The sequence below is a fragment of the Chroicocephalus ridibundus genome, chromosome 1 (assembly GCF_963924245.1).
Source record: "Chroicocephalus ridibundus chromosome 1, bChrRid1.1, whole genome shotgun sequence".
NCBI lineage: Eukaryota > Metazoa > Chordata > Aves > Charadriiformes > Laridae > Chroicocephalus > Chroicocephalus ridibundus.
This window is the reverse complement of record NC_086284.1, coordinates 127,536,289-127,560,182: the sequence shown is the minus strand read 5'-3', so window position 1 is coordinate 127,560,182 and position 23,894 is coordinate 127,536,289. Positions and strand designations below refer to the sequence as shown.

Below are 23,894 nucleotides of genomic sequence, written 5' to 3'. Positions count from 1 at the left end.
CTGAGGGGAGGCGGCGTTGCCATGGCGAAGCCGCCGCTCCCGGCGCGGTGCGCCGCGGGCCCCGTGGAGAGGGACGGGCGCCCGCCCGGCGTGCCGGCGGCCTTCCCCCGGCACAGGCCCCGGCTGTACCGCTGGCGGCGCCTCACCGCCGGGGCCGGGCCGAAGGTAACTGGGGACCGCGGGGGCGGCGCGGAGAGCGCTAGGGGGCCCCCTGCAGGGCGGCTGTCCAATCAGCGCGCGCCCTCTGCGGGTGAGGGGCCGCGCGCCGGCGCCGCGCCTCCAACGGCTCCAGCGGCTCTAACGGCTCTAACGGCTCCAGCGGCTCCAGCGGCGGTGGGGAGGGTGGGCCGGGTCCGGCGGAGGGTGGTGCGTGGGCTGCCCACACGCGAGGCGGCCCCGTGGGGTCCCGGCCGCTTTGAAGAGCAGGGGTCAGGTTCGGACAAGAGGTTTCCCAGGCTTGTGGGAGGGCTGCAGCGACGGCTGCTTGAGCTGTTGGAGCGGGTCCAGAGGAGGCCACGAAGCTGATGAGAGGGCTGGAGCACCTCTCCCATGAGGACAGGCTGAGAGAGCTGGGGTTGTTCAGCCTGGAGAAGAGGAGGCTCCGGGGAGACCTTATAGCGGCCTTCCAGTACCTGAAGGGGGCCTACAGGAAACAGGGGGAGGGACTCTTTATCAGGGAGTGTAGTGATAGGATGAGGGGTAACAGTTTTAAACTGAAAGAAGGTACATCTAAATTAGATGTTAGGAAGAAATTCTTTACTGTGAGGGTGGTGAGACAGTGGAGCAGCTTGCCCAGAGAAGCTGTGGATGCCCCATTCCTGAGGTATCCAAGGCCAGGCTGGACGGGGCTTTGAGCAGCCTGGTCTAGTGGGAGGTGCCCCTGCCCATGACAGGGGGGTTGGAACTACATGATCTTTAAGGTCCCTTCCAACCCAAACCATTCTATGATTTGCCAGTGGATGGGAAGCCTGCACTGTACTCTGAGGGAATGGCGTGGAACTTGACAGCGTTTAACTCCAGTTTAGGAAAAAAAAAAGAGACAGGTGGTTCAAAATTTTTTTATTTTTTTTAAACTTATTCCCCACCAAGGTTTGACTCCAATAACTTGGAACGCTGGATCAGGGTGAAGTAATTTGCACAGTAACTCTCGCAGGAGTGAAGTACCCTAGTTTTATGGGTAAAACTTAGGGGTCACAGACAAAACATGCTGCTGAGCAGTACTGCAGGTTGTACGTATGGGCAATAGAAGAGATTTACCTCAAAGTACTTTCTGCATCTACAACCACCTAAGATCAAGGGAAATGAGTTCTAGGGTAAATTTCCTTTTGTATTACTTCCTTGGGTATCCCCTTGCTCCCACTTCCAGCCTGCTGCTTAGGGCAGGTAGGAGTGTGCATCTGCTGCCTCATGCAGCTTCCTAGACCTCTCTGCAAAGGGAAGAAGTCCTGCAGAAATGTGGACTGTCTGGGGTACAGGCGGTATATGTGAAAATACAGTGACACATCATGACTGTTTACACCTCAGAGAGATGAATATGGGACAAAATCACTCAGACTCTTTACATGATGGCCAACCTGGTTATGAAAAAATGATGAAACCAACTTTGGTTGGTATCACGTTGGTGGTTGCTGGGGACTAACTTGGCAAGTTCAGCCCCCAGAGGCTGCGTGTTTGCATTCTCCCAACATGTTCTCCAGTCACGGTGATTGGCACTAATTGCTAAATGAGTGCTTGTTACTTAATCATTTCTGAGTCCAATTTCTCTAGTCAATCAAGAGCAGTTGCAGAAATGTGTTTCAAAGGAAATCTATTTCTTATAGCAGCCATACTGTCTCGTGTTACATTCCCACTGATGTTTGCTCTCTCTGGAGGAGAAACACAGATATAGGAAGTTTAAAAATGAATATCCAGCAATCCTTAGAAATGTTTTCCTGTCTTTAATTTAAAGAGAGTGGAGCAAGCCCCTGGGTATGCTGTCTCTGAAGCTTTTTCTCTTCAAAAGTCAAGATATCCACAGGGGCCTTATGGTTCTGTGACATGTTTGGAAACCGCGGAACAACTGCAAGATCATGATGAGGCATATGAGGAAGGTGAGCTGAAATACTGCTTGCTACAAGCTGCCTAAAATTAATTCTTCTCGATGCAATATTGTGTTTCTGGTCTGAACAGGTTCTTACAAAGCTTGAGACCAAAAGAAACAGTTTATTGTAAAATGCCTTTAACCTAACGAAGAAAGGCATAAGAAGAATAAATTGCTGGAGTTCGAGGTAAATCTTAATTAGCCATACCTAAGAGAAGGATAAACTCTCTGTCTCCTGGAGATTTCAGGTCAAGATGAGGATGAATTCTGCCATTGAACACACATTGTATGGTCAAATACAAGTTGGCAGGCTACAGGAAACCAGATGAAATTCCCTGCCACGTTTTGGATAGCAGGCCAGATGTGAAAATGGAGTTACTCTGTGTAACTTTCACATCTACGAATAATTGTGTGGTTTTGCTTTGGTTCCCATGAAAAATTTTCTTCACTAATTAGCTAACTAAATATTCCCTTTGTAATGCCTGCAGCCACAAGTGCTTTCTGAAATTTGAAAATAAAACCGCAGTGCATTTAAAAAAACAAAAGAGATGGAAGGTATCTCCCATCAGTGCTAGAAGTACATCTGCAGCGTAAAAAGCTGATAGGAGACAGGATTTTAAAAACTGAGTTAACCAGTCTTTTAAGACTCAAAAGTGAGTCTTACAGAATGGAATGAAGACGTTCTCAGGAACGTCCACTTCAATACAGGAAGTCAGCTTTTTCACGTGTAATCGTCAAGGGTTCAACTAATAGCACAGAATACACCTATCTGCTTACAGTGCACTATCTGAATGCATTATACACCATAGTGGCTCAAAAGGGGCTGTCTCTGCAATTGGTGGAAAAGTCGCTTGCTTTCCTCATGCTTTTTTTTTTGTTTGTCCTTCTCTGCTAGGATTTTCCTTTTTATAGCTACCAACCCCTCAGGATTGTTCCTAGCTCAACTGAAAGCCTTTTATCTGGAATCCATTATTAGAATATTCAATGGTATTAAATACACTTAGTCCGCTTCGCAAAGAAAGGTATCAATAAGAGAAGTACTAGAACACTTTTACTCCAGTTATGAGGAGCTCACATTTCCCACACAAAAAAGTAACCATTCCCCAAGTCATAAGCTGTTTTTCTCTCTTTCTGTTATCAGATGTATCACCTTGTTCCTGAGCTGGCCTGAGAGATTATAAAGGAGAACAAAAGTGATTTGAAGGACAATAAATACTCGACTTATGTCTTCTTCAAACCCACCCCCCCTTCCTTTTAAGGTTTTTAAAAGGCTTTATTGCCTCAGAAATACCAGGACTCAATGGGAGCATCTTCATTTTGTGTTAGAACTAGAGATCTGGAGCAGCTGCTTCCTCCTGTCTAGCGGCTGTGTGCCTGTGCAGGGAGTAACTTGCACTGCAGTGGCTGCAGAGATCCCCGCTCTTTGCCCATCCTCACCACATGGATGGCTCAGCTTCTCGTGGGGCTGCTTCTGATGTCTTGCAGTTTACAGCCCTGTGTTCTGCTTCAGGAACAGCTTGGCCAACCGTGCAGCGAGGCCAGGTGGTTTACGGAGGCAGCAGCCACGTTAGCTGTCCTTGCTTTTGAGTAGAAACTCTGAAAAAGGAATTTTTGTGTTTTTCCACAGAAGAGTGGAGATGCAAATGAAGTCCACAGAAGGACTTTATATCCAGTGGTTCATTAAGCATTTGAGCTCACTGAGGAGTACCAAATCCATCATGGTCCATTCCTGTAGTTGCAGTCTTAATTCCAAGTACAAGTAGTCCTTGGTGAAGTTTGCTACCTGACAAATTTGTAGTCTAGACTCACCAGTTGTTCTTGGAGCTGTGGTACTTGCAAAGGTTAACCCGTACACGTGAAGCAAACATTTGTCCAAACAGTGGTTCTTGTATTTAACATATGACAGCCTTGGTTGTACCTGTGGAAAATATCGAAGTGTCTGCAAGTGCAGACATAAAACATATGAAAGCTATCTGAGTTATGAATTACCTCATGTGAATTCCATCTCCTTGGTAAATGCTATAATAATCATATGAGTGATCTAAATGTCCACAGAGTCTTGTGGGAAAAATAAGGTGGAGAAGAATTCATTTGTGACGTATGTGACAGGGAAGAAGCTTGCCGCCTTCTCTTCCTGTTCTTTTATAGATCAAGAAGATGAGAATAGGGCTATTAGCCTTATTCCATTTTCTGTTGCAGCTCAGCTTTCAGTCATTTTAGACAGCTTTCCCAGCATGTGATAAAACTATCCCAGAGACGGAGTCTTGCTAGTTTACACTTACCCATATATTTTTTTAAGCAAGTGAAGTCATCAGTCTGTTTCCTCATGATAGCCCAAGAGCTGCTCAGTAACTGGATGAAGTCCAAACTGCAAGTGGAGCTGATGAGCAATGGAGAAGAGAAAGCTGACTCTGTCCTCCTGGAAAAGCCTTCTGCAGCCCCTCTGAAGTATGAGCGGTTTGATGGTGAGAGCACAAAAAAGCAGTTCCTGGCTTCCTTTCTGAGGATGTGCTGGGGAAGGGAGCCAGGCCTCATAGGTTGTCAAACCGAGAGGTGAAAGCTCTTTTGAGGCCAGGATAGTGGGCTCAGTAGAAACAAGATTAGAGGTGATGATTTTTCTCCCCCAGCTCTTACAGCAGCTTGCTGTAGTGCTGCACAAATGCACCTCATAAACATTTAGTGTTTCCCTTTGTAAAAGAGAAATTTTATTTCTTTTCTGTATGGGTATTTGTGAGGCCTGTCAAATTTATACAGCCATTTGAGATGCTCAGAGGCAAGGCAGTAAAAAATGGATGAAATGTTACTGCTCTAGCACGTTCAATGGGAGACTGATTAAGACTCTTCGGGGATAAATGGAGTGCAGTCAGTGTGTCAGCTTTCATCAGAAATGCATTCACAGTCTGGGAAAGTGATCCCTTTAATTACATTAGGCTTTGTGATCTGAGACAGAGGGGTTTATTCATTTCAGACTAGCCTAAGGTAATCTGAATTCCTCATTTCAGATTTGTGCAGCTATCTGGAACACGAATTGGAAAGTTCTTCTGTCCAAGAATACCTGCAGCATCTTTTGCAGAGTAAAGCTGTGAACTGTGGGATAGCGGAAGACCTTAGACTTGAAGACATCAAGGAAAAACAAAAACTTGCAGATCCACGAATAATCATGGAGCTCAGACACAAGCAGGTAAGCAGGCAAGGCAATACAGTTAAAAGGAATGAGATGGAGGATTATAGGATTACAGTAAATGCTCAGTGATACTTCCCTAGTGTTCTCTCACAACCTGCAATAATCTCTGATTTGGAGGCAAATACCCAAGGTTACTCTTCCACAGTTTAGCTGAAACGTTACTGTGTTTCCACGTACACGTTAGCCATTCACAGTAGCTTGAACAGTCAGCTTTCACTACATCTGTTCAGCTTTTTCCCCTTCCTGAACAGTCACAGGAAAAGCTGCCACCGCAGTCAGTTTTGAGTTTGCTCCCATCAAGTAGTACTGATTTAACCTTGTTCTCTTGAATGGAGTTTTTTGCTGGTCTGAGAGCAGAACCAGCCCAGCCAGTGCCAGCTACGGATAGGGTTGCTTACTTCATGTGAAAGGTGGATTATGATCCACCTTGTTACTGTACAGTGAACCTCAAATTCTTCAGCCTTTGGCGTCTGCTTTGGCTTTTGCTGATTTCCTCCTTCCCAGGTGAAAGAAAACCGAATGAGGCGTCAGAAGGCATTAGAGCTTCAGAGACAAGAAAAGTCCCTGAAGAAATCAGTTCTGTCTGAGGCCAAGCTCCAAGCACAGGAGGAGGAAAGAAGGAAGGCCCTGAAGGCCAAGAAGGAGGAGGAGGAGATCCAGAGGGAAATGGTGAAGCTGCGAAAGGAAATGGCTGAGAAGAGGCACACCATGGCAGAAGCATGGAGAACGTAAGAGGGAGAGGGGGGCATGGCAAGAACCATCTGAAGAACACTTCTCTCATCAGCTCCTTTTGATAAATGTAAGAGGAGCGGTGGTCCCAAAGGAAACATCTGCTATTCCTCTGTCTCCGAACTCTCCCTAACCCTTTTACCTTGCTACCAACGTCAATGGCTGACTTTATCATTAGTGGGAAGATGGGCTAAAGATACTGTTAGCCTCCCCTCAGCCATTACCAGTGTGTACACTGAATCACAAAGTAGGAGTGTGTTTGCACCACTGTGGATTCTCTCTATCAGCTCTGTGGACATATCCAGCCTTGTTAGCATCTAATGAAGCATGAAAGCCAGTACGCACACACCAAAAAAAAAAAAATAGTCTGTGTTGAAAGTCTATCACTTACAATACTTCCTCTGCTATGAGAAAGAGAACGGCCTTCTTGGCTGAGAATTCTGCAGAGACATAATTTTTGCTTCTGCTGAGCTTGGATTGTCACAGAGATGTGACTTGTAGGGATGCCATTTATTTACCTAGGCAGCGCTGAGATCCTAAGTCTTCTCATGCAAGTGCTTTACTGAGGTCTTACTATTTTCTTATGACTGCTATATTTTGGAAATGCTGTTTAAACTCGGACCCCAAACCATGACAGAGGCTGTTTTCGAAGAAGGCTGAGTCAAATAATCAGCAACTTTCTAAGCTGTAGATGTGATTCTCTTAGGATTGTCCAAAAAGAGAGTGAAATCTGTGCTACAGTGCTTTCCTCATTGCATTAGATCTGTATGTTTGCTCACTTTCCAGGGAGGGAAACAGACAAGAAAAAAATCAAAAGCTGTCAGTGCAGGAGGTATCTATTACTGCGTCACCACCCTTGGTCTTGAAGAAAGAAGAGGAAGAGGAGGAGAAACAGAGAAAGGCTCAGGAGCTGATGCACAGAATTCACACCAATAAGCAGAGAGTAAGTATCGCTCTTCTTTATCTGAGACTCTGAGCACACTGCCTTCAGCTACTGTTTGCAAAACTGAAGTAAAAAGTCCTGGTTATCAGAATTTTTCACTTCCAAGCCCTCCTCCTGATACCAGGACAGTAGAAGAGCAGGGCAAATAGTATCTTGTAAGACTAGGAGCAAAAAATCTTGAGCCTCCATCCTCAGAGTGTCTGTGCCTCAGGTGTACTCAGTGGGAGATTTCACTTAGAATTGTGGAAAACGTGGTTCAGGACAGTTGCAAACATAAAGGCTTCTGCAATTGACAAGTAGGCAGATGTACAGAGGAGGCACCACCTTCCCTTGTGGAAGGAATTAAAAACGGGGAAGTGGCACAAAAGGACCTGAGAAGCTTTTATTGTGTGTATGGGAAGACATTTAAAAGATTGCCTTGCACACTCTGGTGCAGGAGCAGGGAGAGGAGAGAGGATAGAAACGCTGAGGCCTGGAATGAATTTTGAGCTGTGTCTCCAAGGAAGTATGCCAGCACATCCACAATAATGGATTCCTCAAGGATCCACTCCCACTGGGTGCAGTAGGATAGTCTGTGATACTGCAACAGCTCTTTTGAGGCAAACGTGCAAACTTTAATAACTCCTAGTAGGAACTTGTTTCTTTTACCATCATTATGGCCAGCTCTGGGTTAAACACCTAGTTGTATCAAATACTTGCAATTAAAGAGCAATCGTTTTGTACTAAGTAATTTTATATGGGCAGTCTTAGCAAAGGGAATAAATTTCCTTGAGTGCAGGTATGAATGCCATCCATCACATAATGTTTTTAATTAATAGAGCAGTCATCATTGTTAATGTCTACTTATCTACATCTAGAATTATTTTTTTTTAATAGAAGAATCCCCAGCATTTATGGTGATTCTCCTGATGGCTCACTTATCTGCCCATCTGCTGGATTTGAGCAGTGCACAGCCTCTCTCCAGCACAATCTAAGCGCCGAAGATAAGCCTGAATGAAACCACAGTACAATTTAGGGCTGGCATAATGTGAGAAGCCATGACTTAGCTGAGCTAAGCAGTAGTGACACTTTGATTATTTTCCTAAAGCAGAAAGAAATAGCTAATGCATTGACATTTTGTCCTTTTCTAAGTCTCCGTTTGGAGACTTCAGTGAGTGAGAGGAATGCAATTAAAACAAGGCATTATGACAAAAGGGGAATGGCTGAGTCCTGTGAGTTGACCCACTTGGAGGATCAGAATGAACACTGTCTGCAGTGACAGGGCTAGAATTATGGGGTAGATTAGATAGCAAATTGCTGTTCTGTACAATGTAAATCACTCCCAGAGGCAGCGAGTCTAATTACACAATAGGGGAAAGGTTTGGCTTCCTGCTAGAACAAGGGTGAGCTTAGGTTGTGTCATAAATTCGCACTAGAAAGTGTCTTGACTTTTGTCTAAGTTTAAAAAAATAAAAGTGGTCCATGGAGATATTTGTGAACTGTTCTCCATAGAAGTGTTCTTACCTGTAGCATCTTAGACATTTTCTAAATTTTGAAACGTCTTTCCTGTCTCTAGAAATTCTATGTTCCTCATGCATTTTATTCCTTTACACTTGGTGAACTAAGCATGTTTCGCTCAAAAGCATAGACCCCCGTGATGTTATCTTTCTGCTTTTTGTAGAAGACTTGGCGTGCTCTGCATTATTTTTTTTTACCTTCAGGGTAGTTACTGAAAGTGGGGATTCTGAAGAATCTCAAAAAGGAAAGTCAGATAAGGGGAAAGGTGGAGAGGATCAGCATTTGTGTGACAGGCTGTATCTTGCTCATTGGTTTTCCGGAACTCTCCCATGCAGTGCATGCAACAACATTTTTCTGCTTGGCTGAAAGTCATTCTGGAGCACAGAATTAAAATGGGAAAAGCCAGAGCCCTTGCTGACTGGAAATGCCAACTGAAGGCCCTACGAGCCTGGAGAAACTATGCCTGGGCCCAGAGAGTAAAGCAGGAGACACAGCAATTGGAAGTTCATCTCCAAGATCAAAACAGGTAGTGACCTTACACTGTGGAATTTGTCCTACTGCAGCAGTACTTTGGCAGTGCAGTGATCGGGGACTGTAAAAGGGGCTTGCCAGTTACCCAGCAGGAGGAAAGTAGTAGCTTTTTGAGAAAATTGCTACATTGCCTGCAGTCTGCCGGAGGCATTGTGGCACACATGAAAAGGAGGACAGAGATAAACAAGAGCTTTAGCATTTTCCAACAAGCCTGCATCTCACTCTTTCTGTAGGTATCTTCCCTGAAATCTCACCCTGGGTTGCTCTGGACCCCAGAGACTATGAGGTGCCATATTAATATGTTATTTCCCATTTCAGTAGTAGTATAGCAGAGCTCATTTTGGCCAGTGCCTTTCATTAAGGAGGCTGTTAGATGAATTCCCTGTCAGCTGGCGAAAACGTTGCTTTTGCAGGTGTCTGGCAGGCTATTGTGGTGAGGCACTGCCACTTCCCGCTACGCAGCTGGCAAGGGAACAGGATACTTCTTGTTGCACATGCCCTACAACCAAGGATGACACAGGACATCGAAAATACAAACTAGGGAAACTTACTTCAAAATAATGGGCATCATTTCTGCCCTCCCACTCCTCCTTGGAGAAACTCTACAGCTTTGGAGGGCCTTCAGATTTAAATGACAAAAAGACTCGGGAAGTTATGGGGCCTTGTGCCATGGCCTGGACTGCTGTACTGGATGCAATTGTTTCAGGCAGGCCTGGGCAGAAGCCTCAATCCTGTCATAACACAAGTGCTTTCTCATTCAGGAAAACACAATTGTCTGTGGAGCACAACCAGCGACGACTTTTGCGCTGCTGCTTTCTGGCCTGGCAGTGCTGGAGCCACGCAGAGACAGAAAAGCGAGAGCTGCAGATCAAGAGGGAGGAGACGAAAAGAAAGATGGCACAATTGCTGGAGGCAGTGTCACGGGGGAAGGGTGGTCTGGACAGGCCACTGGAGGTTAAGAAGCCTGGAAGAGCAGAAGTAAAACATCATCAAGATTTGCAGCAAGACAAGGTAAATCCTTCCCATGTAGTTTTGTCTATTGCCATCTCAGTACTCTTACAAAGTACTTTTTTTGTGCAATTTGAAATAAAAAGTACATTGTCCCAGATGAAGACTTCTTTTCCAGGGTGACCCCCAAATACTTGTCTGCAACTGTACAGGAGAGAAGTCTGAAAATCGTGAAGGACAATGGATGAGTTTTTAAAATAATCTCTAATGCTGCCAGAGAACAACCCTTCATCTACTGAGTCGCAATGAGCATCCCACCCCCAGATCACTTTAGCTGAGAGATTAGTTATATCTTTGATGCCTGCTTAGACTGAAAAAGAATAATGCTTGACTGCATGACAAGAGATTTTGTCATGCCAGTGCAGCTATCTACCTTTTAAGCATGGGAGGAAAAACATTTTCACTGGCTGTTTCAGGATAATGCAGATCACAAGGAGGCAGGAGTGAGAAGAATCAGAGGTTGTTTCCTTAAGTTGTCATTTGTCAGGTCAGAGCCTGCCCTTCCTTTCTGTCTGTAGGACCTGTACCACAGCAGTGTCCCCACCCCAGCATGAGAGCTCACACACACATATTAGAGGTCAAGTTTTTTGTTTGCTTAAGTGTCAGCAAAAGTTGATTTCCCACAGTGCTTATAGCATCCTAGTAGACCTGTACTTTTCTTCTGATGCACTGGCAAAATTAGGGCTGGAAGGATGGGACTGAATTTAGAGTTTGACCTAGGAATCAGAAAACACACCTTACATCTGATGCCTCTTCAGAGAAAGACCACGTGGCAGAAAAAGCGCAGCCTCATTCCCCACTGTGTGCCAGCTTTATGGTAATATTTATCAAAGCTGGAGAAGAGGCACCTTGTAGACTTCTCTTGCATATGAAAAGCGACTCTCTAGTAGATTCAGCTGTGTGGATCACTTCAACAACTGTTTTTTTCCTTTATTCTCCATCTGAGCGCTAAGTGGGGACACCACAGTCCAAAAGGGAGGGTGCTAATCCCTAAGAAATGAACTGTCCAGGGCTATGCTCCCTAACAAAGTAGTCAGGACATATTCCTGCTAGAGCTCTTACCTGATCAGGATTTCTTCCTCCCAGTGAAATGGCACACAGTCCCTTAACAGTTCTTTCCCACAGCCTCCCATTTTTTGCAAACCAGGGCCCCTCTGCCCTGGCTAGGAACTGGATAACGATTGCATAGCTGAGATGACCCTACTTCTCAGGCATCTCACTAGATTTGCAGATTTGCATTAAAGAAACACTTACTATGTAGGAAGGGCAGAACAGTACTTGGTTTTAATCAATGCCAAACTTTCCTAATTTTTTTTTTCTTTTTTTTTTTCCCCTGTAGCCAACTGAAACTTGCCTCATACAGAAAGAACCTGACCAGACCAGAGACCACTCTTGTTGGAATGCTGGTCGCACATCTCATTCCTACAGAAAACCCAAATTTGCCTGGGATGTTACCCTAAAACATGCAGCCCCAAGTGCCCAGGACCAGGCTGTGTACAGGAATCAAACAGCCACTCTCCGCCAGCAGTTTCATACAACTGGTCCAAAGACAGCTCCTGCTTATGGTAGCCGTTTTGAGCACCGTCATGCCTTCCAGCAACGTCTGATTGAGGAGCAGAGGCAGCAGCTTCAGAAACAGCAAGAGCTGATCCTTGAACTGCAGGAAAATCAGAGGCTGAGCAGAGCGAAAGAAGAGGCAGCACAAGCGATGGCTGTAACCCAGCCACTTAACAACTCTGCTTCACAAACCAAGGAGGAAAAACAAAAGACAGAAAAAAAATCCAGATGCAAGAATACAACCCATTTGAGGTATATGCCCTCCATAAAGCAGGCTCAATTAATCAGCGTGCATCATTCCTACTCAAGTTGAGCCAGAATTTGCCAGGCACACTTCAGTGATGCCAGGGCTATCTGCTCTTCCCTCACACCTGTGACTAAGCATCAAGGGTAGTATCAGGCTGGCCACAGTTCCCCACCCTTCTCCCTTTTTGCAGTGGCTCAACACCATGTGATCTATACAGGATCCGCTTAGAAACAGCAACACTGGAGTGTCACACATAGTAGCAGCAGGGATATATTTAGTTAGGGAAAAAAGAGAGTGTCATCCTCAGTATTTCAAAGCACGCAGCAGCGCTGGGTACTCAACTCCTTTGCAAGGATCCATCATTAATCCCACTTCAAGCAGAAGAAAGGTGTACCAGGGACTCAAAATGAAAATGCAGTACAATGGAGAACAGAAACTACAAGGCCTGTTTCTCAACCATAGGTAGGAGGTGCGAGACATCATTTGACCACATTCGTTGATGAATTTCTTTACTCTTTCCTTTCATAGTCCACCTGTTTCTCATGGCACAGAAAACACAAGGGCAGCAATGCAAGGCAGGAGGCCCTCCAGCCAGCTGACCTCAGCACACCCCATATTGAAAGGTACTGTTCTAGATAGCAAAGACCATTCCAGACCACTTTTCTCAACAGCTTGTTGAGAAACAAGCTGTTTCTCTTTCTTCACCTTTCTTCACCTCAGCCTTGCTGGTTGATGACAGTATGCAAGTAAAACTCAGCACTCTCTTTCCCAGCCTGACCAGCGCTGTGAGAGGGTGAGCTGTTTTCATGCCCAAGTCAGGCATCTGTAAAACCTGGGCCACTGCAAGCCCCCCAAGTCCATGCTTAGTACGCTGTGGTAGCGGTTACTCCTAACACTTGTCGTTATTTCTGGTGTGACAACACCCAGAGAGAAAAGCTCTACAGGGTTTTTCTGCTATCAGTCTTATTCCTTTCATTGTGCATCCAACTAATACTTAAATTTACCAGTCATTTTCATCTAACTTTGACAGAGGTACTGAGATTTCAAAGGGAATTAAGTGCTTACCCAAGGTTTTGTGAGACAACAGTAGCTAGGCTGGGGAAGGAGCTCCGGATCTCTGTCTTCTGTGAGATATCTCCCCTTCTTCTGATCACACTGGAACAGCATATACATGTTAAACATGCAGGGCAGCCTTTTCATGCAGTAAATTAAGATCAGGTTCTGTTATATCCCTAGATCATGTTCCTCCATATCAATTGGGTGGTGGTCACAGTCTGCATGAACAGGTGTCTGGAATATGATCATTGTGATATTTTAACAGTTTTGGGATCACCAGAGCTTGTTGGCCATGATGGTTGGGCATTATTAGTTGCCTTTCATTAACTGACTGTTCATCTTCAATGCAACCTAGTCCAAGCCATCACTCACTCTGATTTGCCTGAACTCTGTACACCTTAGAGATAGTAAGCGTATTTTCAGAGCACTCAAGTGCTTTTGTTTGAAGATCCCAAAAAAATTCAGTGAATAAGTTATCACTGGATGATATTCCCTTGGCAGAGAATTCTGGGACAGCTGAGAGAAGAAAAGGATCTGAGGAAACCTATTGTGGTCAAAATACTTAAATGCCCCCAGTTATTGATTGCTCCAGCTTGTGCTTCATTTGTGGCTTCAGAAGAAGCGAGCATGGGTTCTCAACTCCACTGCATGTTCTGTGTGGTCACATCAGCACCGTAACACTTTCACTGATACCCAGCATGAACACCGCATGCAATTTATCTCCCAAAAGAAGCATGAAGCAGTAGTTTCTCACTACTGGGACCGTGTACTTATGTGTCACTGTGGCAGGGATGCTTTCAATTATGAAGTCACTCTTTAAATAGGCAATTGGAGCTTTGGAGACCTTATAGCAATTGCTGATAAATCAAGCGCCCTGAGCCTCAGCACTTAATCAGAGAAGAAAGGGATGAAACCTCTAAATACAGCTCCTTTCATAACTGAGCCTCATGGCTGTGATTGTCAACCAAAGAGTGTGGGGTGAATCTAACTGGGGTAGTCCTGAGTCATCTCATAAATGTTTATGGATTCCTTGTTCATGACACTGCCAGCCATAAGAGGCAGCAGAAAGCAAGTCTCCCTTTGTGCTGGCATTGCTAGGTCATCGGGGGCCTGGCAGTAGAGTGAAGTGGTCATCCTTGTTCAACAAACTTCTGTCATTATCCTATACCTCATTTCCACTAAGCCTTATGTCCTCTGTTTCTATAGCTATGGAGGAAAGAGCAACTCAGCGGGCAGAACGGAGGAGGAAATTAGAAGAAGCCAAACAACGAAGAGAAGAGGAAAAATTGGTAAGGAAAGTGGAAAGTGAAATGGTGTCTTTCACACCATCCCAGTTACAAGAAATCCTGTTTGAACCCTGGAGTGAGGGACCAAGAAAAGGCCCTTTATCCAAAACAGTTCTATAGCTCATAACAAAGCAGATGTCCAGCACACATCAAAAGAAGTAGTTATTGCTGCATTTGCATAGGATGACAGCACTAGCCCTGCCATATCACAGGCAGACACTTCATGCTGATGCAGTTGCAATTCTAGAAGCAGCCTCCCTTACCACCCCCCCAATACTTATTTCACACCTACTCCATGACCGTAACTTGTCCTTGCTGAGGATGGGAAGGGTGGAAGTGCATGCAGAGATCCACTTGATTGGACCTGGCAATGGTGGATTTCCCCTCCCCTGCCTTTCCTGTCTGGTCACGGGCAGCTTGAGGACATGCAGTCTCACCTAGTAAAAATCCTGCATCTTTCTAGCAAATCTCTGCTGAAGAGAGAAGATAGTGGCAATGTTTGCATAGTTAATACACAAATTCTGTGATACACATCCAACAGAGGAGCTGTCTTAGCTTCAGGGCACTAAGCTGTTACTGAAAATGTTAATAGTAAGTTGCATTAGGATTAGGAAGCTCAGAACTGGGCTCCTAAAACAACCAACATTTCTTCCTTCTCCAAGCAAGAGAGATGCACTCACATACACAGAAGGATGAAACAAGTCTTAGAGAACAGTTTAACCACAGAGTGGACAGACAAGCATCAGGTTAGGTTTCCTCAGCTGCAGTTGCCACAATCATAGAGATCGGGAAGCACAGTCATAGCAGTCGTAGTAATCATGCATTATGGTTGGTGTGGGTTTTAGGCCTTTGATGCATACATCAAGAGCAAAAGCTTTGTGCAATGAAAGCAGACTCAGGTTTGCAAGGGGAGTAGATAAACATGCAGAGAAGGATATTGTGCCAAGAATGACCAGTACTGCAGTAAAACACCTTGTCTGATCTTCAGTGTTTGGGGAAAGAAATGTTTGGGTACCTGTAATGCTGCTTTGCATGTAGAAGTAAAATTTCAGAGCAGAGCCCACAGATTCAGAACTGACTTCAGCAATCAGGTTATCAATAAATAACTTGGTGTATGGTTTACATTTTTTAGAAGAAGAGTAGACAAATACTATAACTTAGGGCAAAGAAAGATATATAGGTAGTAGAAAGAACAGTCCCTCCTTCCTCTCCCTTCCACAGTCCATTGTCCAGCACAGATCATGTCTAGTATGTGACAAAGTCTGCTTCCTTCTGAAGTTTCAGGTGCTGGTCAATACTAGAGGAATACTGGGAAAGCTTAGAGGTCTGTGGTCTCTGAAAAGGTCACATGTGCCAAATTAAATTTTACCTTCCTCCATTTTCTCCATTTCAAGGCCCAGCTGAAGGCTGAAGAGGAAGCCCGACAGAGGAAGGAGGTGGAGGAAAAGGAAGCTCAGCAGAAAAAACGACGGGAGGAAAGAAGGCAGCAGAAGCTGGTGACCAAACACCTCACCTGTTTCCCCCTCCTTTAGCAGGGATTAGGGAGGAAGAGCCATTACACACTAGCACTCAGTCAGCAGCCAGAGTAATGTGAACTGAAGGTCTTCATTAGTAGAGCACAGTTCCACAGCACAGCACCCACTATATAGACTCACCACCTTCCCCTTTTTGGGAACAGGGGAGGGGCTGTGGACCGAACATGCTATAAAGTATATACTGTCTCTGTCTCATCAGCAGGACTAGAGGTGCCAGCTGGTGGATTTTTACTGCTGAGGTACAGCTGCTCCTTCCACTTGTATCCCCCTCCAGCATACACAATGATACCAGTCACAAACACACAATTCAAAAGTAAACAAGCCTGACAGATATATCAAGGGCAACTTTCCACCTGTAGAACAGAAGCATTCTCTCCTTGGAACTACCGTAGGAATAGCCCCACTTCTTTATTGTTACTTGGAAATGAGCTATCCTAATAACCCAAATAGCACATTTGAAATCCTACGGGAATTCAACCTGCAGCTACTGCTCTACTTGGATTGAGTTTTTCAGGATGTTTGACCTTCATCCCTGAGTCTCAGTCAAATATAATGCTGTACAGTTATATAATACCCACATCCCTCCCCTGCTATTTAAGCTAGATTAAGTGGTAGCGTCCATATGTAAACTCAGAATCATTTTTGGACATCTAGTTTTATAAACATACAAAGCTGCCTTCCTCGAGGCCACCAAAGCACCCCTCCCCGCATTGATGAAGGCCCATCAAAAGAAGGTTCCTGCTACGTCAGCACTGCTGGCAGCCACAGATTATGTGGCTGCAGTGCTGAGGGAAGGCCATGTGCTCATACACGGCCCAAGAAAATGTCCAGAAATTACATCATCTTCCATGAGGATTTTCAAGACAGTTTGCTCTACTTTCTACCACAGGCTCTAGTACATGGGGTCATGTCTGGTCTGCACTGCTAAAGATGATGCAGATCCCTATTTCCTGTCAGCTCAGGACCTCCAGCTCCAATATGACAACCTATTGTCATTGCTTAACATCCTCTTCATCCAGACTGAATTAAAACTATTGCTTTTTATATCATAGAAGGAGTTGGAGAAGCAGAGGAGGCTGGAGAAAGAGCAGCAGCTCCAGAGAAAGGCCAGAGATCACTATGAGAAGGTCCTGCTGAGAAAGCTGGGAATTGTGCCATGGAAAAGGCTGAGGGAGCAAGCCAAGGAAAACCTGGGGGTAAGTGCTGAGGATAAAGGAAAGGACTGGTGCAGTGGGAGGATGGGAAAAAGAGTGGATGCAGCACTTAACAAGAACCTTAATAGGCTCTTACATCAGGTAGAGAGAGAAAAAGCAAAAATTCTCCCTGTACATCCTGCTCTGTATTAGTTCTTTAAATCAGCCCATCTGACAGTAATCCTGAAAGGTCATCAAAAACCCACAAGGGTGGCATCCTCATTTATAGCTGATTAAACAGGAACCAAAAGGACAGAGAAAGGAATGAATTTCAATCTAATGAGAAATCATCTTTTGTTAACCTCCGATTGTCTGCAGTACTAACTGCCACATGATTTGATGTCAATAACACAGTAGGAGTTAGTTTAGTATGATACAGACAAAAAATAAATTGAAGTTTATGACATGAGCCAGTCAGTTCTCTTGCTCCGCAGCAAAGCAAATCAGTAAGATATTACCAAGCCACTATAGTTATAGTACAGTTAACCCCAGCCCATCACTAGGGCTTTCCCTCTCTCTGGAGTCGCTGCTGATACAGTGCTGGCCACTCCTAGAGGTAGGACACCACAGGTGATAATCCAGCAATCTGTTATAGCCTGGCCATACCTTCAGTGCAGAACAGCAAGTGGTAGCTTCTGAGACATTAACATATAAATATTGCTAATGAAACATTTCCGTACATGACTGAATTGGCATGCCTTATCGGGGTGGACTAATAACACGCAGCCATATCCTGAAGATTTAGCCAGAGCCCAGGGCTAAGTTGGCAAGCTTCTATTTAAGTCACTGGAACTGCACCTACTTACAGTACTTGACCAAATGCACATAGGCCTCCAGCTGGGAAGAAGCAGAGAAATAGCAGCTGCTACCTAAGTCCACCCTGCTGGTCAGTGTTATGGACAGGGTTGGACTAAACTGTTATAGGCCACATAGGCTGCCCTGAAGGATATAGGAGCCCAGGAAGGCTGGACATACTTCAAGAGAGAGGTCTTAAAGGCACAGGAGCAGGCTGTCCCCGTGTGCTGAAAAAACAAGTAGGTGGGGAAGGAGACTGGCCTGGCTAAATAGGGACCTTTGGCTGGACCTCAAGAACAAAAGGAGAGTCTATGACCTTTGGAAGAGGGGGCAGGTCTCTCATGAAGACTATAAAGATTTAGTGAAGCTATGCAGGGAGAAAATTAGGAGAGCCAAAGCGCAGCTAGAGCTCAACCTAGCTACAGCCATTAAGGGTAACAAAAAAATGTTTCTATAAATTCATTAACAACAAAAGGAGGATTAGGGAAAATCTCCCTCCCATATTGGATGCAGAGGGAAACATAGTCACAAACGATGAGGAAAAGGCTGAGGCGCTCAATGCCTACTTTGCCTCAGTCTTTAGGAGTGGAACTAGCTGTTCCCTGGGCACCCAGCCTCATGAGCTAGGAGACAGGGAGGGGAAGCTGAACAAGGTCGTCACAATTAAAGAGGAAGCGGTCAGTGACCTGCTACACCGCTTGGATGCACACAAGTCTATGGGACTGGATGGGTTACATCCAAGAGTGCTGAAAGAGTTGGCAGACGTGCTCGCCAAGCCGCTTTCTGTTATTTACCCGAAGTCATGGCTAACTGGGGAGGTCCCAATGGACTGGAGGGTAGCAAATGTAGCGCCCATCTACAAGAAAGGCAGAAAGGAGGGATCCGGGAAACTATAGACCTGTCAGTCTGACCTCGGTACCAGGGAAGGTCATGGAGCAGATCATCTTGAGTGCCATTACAAGTCATATAATGGACAACCAGGGGATCAGGCCTAGTCAGCATGGGTTTATGAAAGGCAGGTCCTGCCTGATGAACCTGATCTCCTTCTATGACAAGATGACCCGATTATCGGACGAGGGAAAGGCTGCGGATATTGTCTACCTAGACATTCAAAAAGCATTTGACACTGTTCCCCATAGAATCCTCATGGAAAAACTGGCTGCTCATGGCCTGTACGAGCATACGATCTGGATCAAGCACTGGCTGGATGGATGGTCCCAAAGAGTGGTGGTCAATGAAGTTAAATCCAGCTGGTGGCCAGTCACAAGTGGTGTTCCTCAGGGCTCAGTGTTGGGACCATTTCTGTTTAACGTCTTTATTGATGACCTTGATAAGGACATAGAGTGTATGTATCATCAGCAAGTTTGCAGACGACACCAAGTTAAGCAGGAGTGTTGATCTGCATGAGGATAGGGAGGCTCTACAGAGAGACTTGGATAGATTGGATCGATGGGCCAACGCTAATGGAATGAGCTTCAACAAGGCCAGGTGCCAGGTCCTGCACTTGGGCCACAACAACCCCATGCATCGTTACAGGCTTGGGGAAGTGTGGCTGGAGAGCTGCCTGGCAGAAAAGGACCTGGGGGTTCTAATTGACAAGCAGCTGAATATGAGCCAGCAGTCTGCCCAGGTGGCCAAGAAAGCTAATGGCATCCTGGCTTGTATTAGAAATAGTGTGACCAGCAGAAGGAGGGAGGTGATTGTCCCCCTGTACTCAGCAGTGGTGAGGCCACACCTTGAGTATTGTTTCCAGTTTTGGGCACCTCAATATGAGAGAGATATCGAGGTGCTGGAGCGAGTGCAGAGGAGGGCAACAAAGCTGGTGAAGGGCCTGGAGAATAAATCTTATGAGGAGCGATTGAAGGAGCTGCGACTGTTTAGTTTGAGGGGAGACCTCATCACTCTCTACAACTACTTGAAAGGACATTGTAGAGAGGTTGGTGCTGGTCTCTTCTCACAGGTAATTAGTGATGGAACAAGAGGGAATGGCTTTAAGCTGCAACAGGGTAGGTTTAGACTGGACGTTAGGAAAAAAATTTCACAGAAAGGGTGGTCAGACACTGGAATAGGCTTCCCAGGGAGGTGGTGGAGTCACCATCCCTGAATGTGTTTAAGAGTTGTTTAGATGTGGTGTTAGGGGATATGGTGTAGGGGAGAAATTTGTAGAGTGGGGTTGATGGTCGGACTTGATGATCCCAAGGGTCTTTTCCAACCTAAATGATTCTATGATTCTATGCCTCTGCTCCATTCGCAATAAGTTAAACTGAGCATCTAATTCAAAAGGGTATTTTCTAGAGGTAATGCAGCAGTAGTCTGATAGAGAGACTGGTCTTGTTCCTTAGGATGACCCCTCTTTATGGGAACCTATCCTGTAAGTTATTCCATCTGTCAGCCATCTGCATTTTGGGGGCCCCAAAAAGCTGAGGTGATTTTGTAGTGTACCCTGTTTTCTATAGCTTTATGTTTATGTAGTCAGTAGTCCAAGTAACTAGCTGCTGTTCCTGCTGTCTTTACTCAGGTGGCACAAAGGCAGCACTGCTTGAGTCTGCAGAGGAAATGCCTGATGACTTGGCTACAGCACACCCAAGGAAGCATCATGGAGAAGGTGTCTCGGGCTGAGGACTTCTATTGCCACATGTTGCTGAGACAGGGCTTCAGGAACTGGCTAAAGGTTTGCCTGCACCACAGTGGAAAAATGATACCAAGCGAGCTAGCTGCTGCTGCGCTTTCCCCTCACCACAGTGCCACCTCACACACCTGCAGCCCAACCTTTGTTGAGTTACACTGTCCCCATGCCAGCAACATCATTCCCTTCTTCAGAGACCGTCTTTCAGCTCTCCACTCTCCATCCTCCTCCTCCACCGAGGACAGTCTCCTACATACCGCTCCTCCACCTTAGCACTCTTTCCTGCAAAGAAAAAGCTCCCTGCTGATTTTCCTCCGATCGTGTCCCCATTACCCTTCAATGCCACAGTCTCAGCACTGCTCTGTTTCTGCTTATTGCTCTGGGGGTTGGGAGAAAGAAACTATTCTCACCTCTCTCTCTGTCCTCCTTCCCTAGTACAAGGATTATCTCTCCACTCTGGAGGAGAGAGCGAGTACCCTTCATGCAGCCTGCCTCATGAGGAAGTACTTCTGGGCATGGTTTGATCTGGTCATGGAGGAAAAAAGTACCTTATGGGAGAAGCTGAAGATCGCTACTGAACATAGTAACAAGTAAGTGCACTCCCTTGCCAGCAGTTCTTTTTACTTAGGTTTAATATACCGTATAGATTATTTTAGAGACTACTTTTGACAGGTCAATTATCTGCTCCCCAAGAACATGTGAAACAGGTTCTTTACTGCTGGTATTTTGCTTCTGTGATATACGCAGACAACATCAGCAGAGGTTTATGGTAAGAATTTTACATGCAGCCTGGAAAAGAAAATTTAGCAGTACCCTTCACAAGACTTTTAAATCTGCTGAAAGAGAATACAGTGAAAGCGAATAAGTAGCTGAAACTTTCTAAGCTGATTAGCAGATCTGGCCATGCAGCTTCTGCTAAAAGCTGCCTTAGGAAAATCTTTAAGTACAATTATAGCAAGCCAAGTGATTGTGCAGGAATTACACTGTATTGTTTTGTCCACAGCAGATGATTTAGTTTACAAATCCAAAGTTGATGAACTAGAAACCCTACTTAAGGAATCTTTCAGTTTATGCCATCGTCAGCCTGACTTGGCAGTGAGAACTACAGCAGACAGTTCTACTGATCATGACTGGAGCTGGATGTACCCAGTTCACTCATTGTCCCATAACTGCATTAGCTGTGCATTTTAACAGGAGGAAAAAAAACTATTGTCAAAGTTAAGCAGAAAACAGAAGCATATTCACCTTCCTCACCATGAAAGCACGTCAGCTGCATGCAGCCATGCATAGGCTGCGCCTGTGCATAGCTCAAACAGGATCCGCAGTACCTTGGAGGAGGAATTAAATTAGGTTCACCTCTTATGTGGTAGAGCAAACCTGTTCTAGCTTGTCATGCCAGTAAGATCAGAACAGTGCATGATTTAACCTAACAAGCCAGCAAACTGGAAGAACCAGGGAAAATTCAGACCCAGGAAGAGACTGCATTGATTCTACATATGATCTCATATTAAGTGCACAGTCACCTGTCATTCTACATTGCCTCTTGCCCCACTGACTGGCAAAAGGCACTTCAGACCTTGATGTCGCAAATTATTCTTTAGACAGGACTGTTGCTCCCTATTGCCTGTATGGGAACCCAGGGCAAGGCACCTTTGGTGGGGTGGTTAAAATCAGGTAAGAATTGGAGCCCAGCTACCTGTGCTTCTAAGTGGTTGGTCTGGACCAAGTGAGCCTGAATTTTTCCTGAAGAAACTGCTTTCAGAGACCCTGTTTATTCTTCAAGAAACATCTTTCATCTTCAGAGTGCTTAGCAAGCACCAGCTAGTAAATCCTGTCAGAGGGAGGAGCAAAATTCTTGGGGGAGAAGAATAGAGAAGGGCAATGTTTTACTTTTCTCTGGGATGACTGACATACTAATGGAATGGTCTGCATGCAGCTATTTAACATGTCACAGTCCTGACTAGCAGCAGAAAGGACAAATCCCACAGGTATTTTAGGAGAGTTTCCCCCCTCAAATAGAAGTCATCTTTTGATTACCTGTTAATGTTATGCACACATCTGGATGTCATCACTTTGTTCTTTGTGTCCCCAATTTCTTTAAGGAGAGTCATGCTGAATGCATTCAAGGCATGGAGGCAGTACCCGTTACTGATGAAAAAGGAAAGAGAGAGAGAAGAAAGGAGAAACCAGCTACGCAGGAAAGTAGCTGAAATTCTCCCCGACTTCCAAACATGACAGAAGAGAGTCAAAGGAAATTGGGAAAGGGGATAAAAAGACTGAGTCTGTTCAGTGCTATCTTCCTACTGTCTGAAACAAATCCAAGGGAAAGTCCTGCCCAGTGCCAAGGGTCTTACAGCCAAAGGAAGCTCCCTGAGGCCACTGCTGTGGTAAACCAAGCATATATGAAAACTTAGACAATGGTTTCACTTTGCATGTCAGGGGGTTATTCCCCACAAGGTCCTCCTCATGTGAAGTCTCCGTAGGGATGTCTTGGCTGGTGGTAGTGAGGCCTAGATAACCAACACCTAGCACAGAGCGTGTTTCAGGCCAAGACCATTTCTACAAGCAGAGCTGCAGCATTGACACGAATCCTTCTCCATCACGGGAAGTACAGAACTGAGCTGCACCTATTTTTCCTTAATGTTGCCTGTACTCTATAGGGTGACACAGCTTGATCAGAGTGTGAACAGACCTGACTGTCAGCTGTCCCCTACCCACTACTGCAAACTTGGCCATCCAGAGAACAGTTTCTAGCCAACTGTGCCAGGAAACTTTGGATGGGAGGAGGAAGGGAAAGAGCTATTTATGCAGATTGTATTTGCTAACGGTCCAGATCACAGCATCACATATGGACAATCTAAAACCTGGATTCTTTTTCAAGGGACCGCATAGTTCACAGCACTGACCAGCTCACAAGCACAGTGCTTTGATTGTGGTAGCAAGCAGTGATTCCAAATTTATGAGCCTCTATCTTTTTGTCATTTAAAGATTTTTGAAGCTGGTTAACTGTAAGGATGTATTAAGCAAGTCTGTCTGGGCCTTTTCACTTGATCCAACACTTCAAAAAAACCAAGAATCCAAGAAAAAGACAGACTGTATTTTTACATAAGCTAAAGCTGACATGATTAAAATGAAAGTTTCTTGTCACTGTTTAACTGTAACCTGCAGCACAGTGCAGATAGGGTAATGCCGTTAAGGTACAGCATGCCTTGTCTTAGCAACAGCATAAGGCAGGAATCTGGAATTGCTTCCCCCTCACAGCAAGATAGGCAAAGTTCTCTCCAAAAGCATTTGGCAGTACAGGGAGCACTTGGGTAACGCCAGGAAGAAGACAGTTTACTGTTATCCATTGCATCAGATAATTTTTAAAACCTGTATATGCCCTGAAAGTTTTCAATAAACCCAAATCTGAAATGAACACAACTGAGTTGTCAGTGCAAATTGTATCAGAAGCTGACTGAATGGCACTAGACAAAAGTCCGGGGTCAGGGACCTAGACCAGTGTAAGCACCGCCAATGAAGTGGTATAGGACAGGTCAGGTGCCCAGCCCCAGCAGCAGGGTCCAGAGCTTTAGCACCAGGAGTTTGTCCATGCAGAGAGTTCACAAGGATGTGGTCAGAGAGCCT

At 45.3% G+C, this 23,894-nt stretch overlaps 1 protein-coding gene across 1 annotated transcript; it reads left to right on the top strand.

Moving 5' to 3' along the window:
• Positions 1–21: 21 nt before the first annotated feature.
• Positions 22–23,663, top strand: CCDC191 (coiled-coil domain containing 191). Its single transcript, XM_063351231.1, has 16 exons — positions 22–165; positions 1,949–2,090; positions 4,414–4,545; positions 5,083–5,261; positions 5,769–5,992; positions 6,780–6,936; positions 8,769–8,959; positions 9,726–9,975; positions 11,312–11,781; positions 12,305–12,399; positions 14,039–14,121; positions 15,513–15,614; positions 16,706–16,849; positions 20,160–20,312; positions 20,703–20,857; positions 22,370–23,663. The coding sequence occupies exons 1-16, from the start codon at positions 22–24 to the stop codon at positions 22,500–22,502; spliced, it is 2,754 nt and encodes a 917-aa protein (XP_063207301.1). The 3' UTR covers positions 22,503–23,663.
• Positions 23,664–23,894: the final 231 nt, after the last annotated feature.

Excerpts from the sequence above, each read along its gene's own strand:
- CCDC191 (XM_063351231.1), top strand. The coding sequence starts at position 22 with ATGGCGAAGCCGCCGCTCCCGGCGCGGTGCGCCGCGGGCCCCGTGGAG. Across the intron at positions 15,615-16,705 it reads AAAGAAGGCAGCAGAAGCTG|AAGGAGTTGGAGAAGCAGAG; the intron begins GTGACCAAACAC and ends TTTATATCATAG. Across the intron at positions 16,850-20,159 it reads AAGCCAAGGAAAACCTGGGG|GTGGCACAAAGGCAGCACTG; the intron begins GTAAGTGCTGAG and ends GTCTTTACTCAG.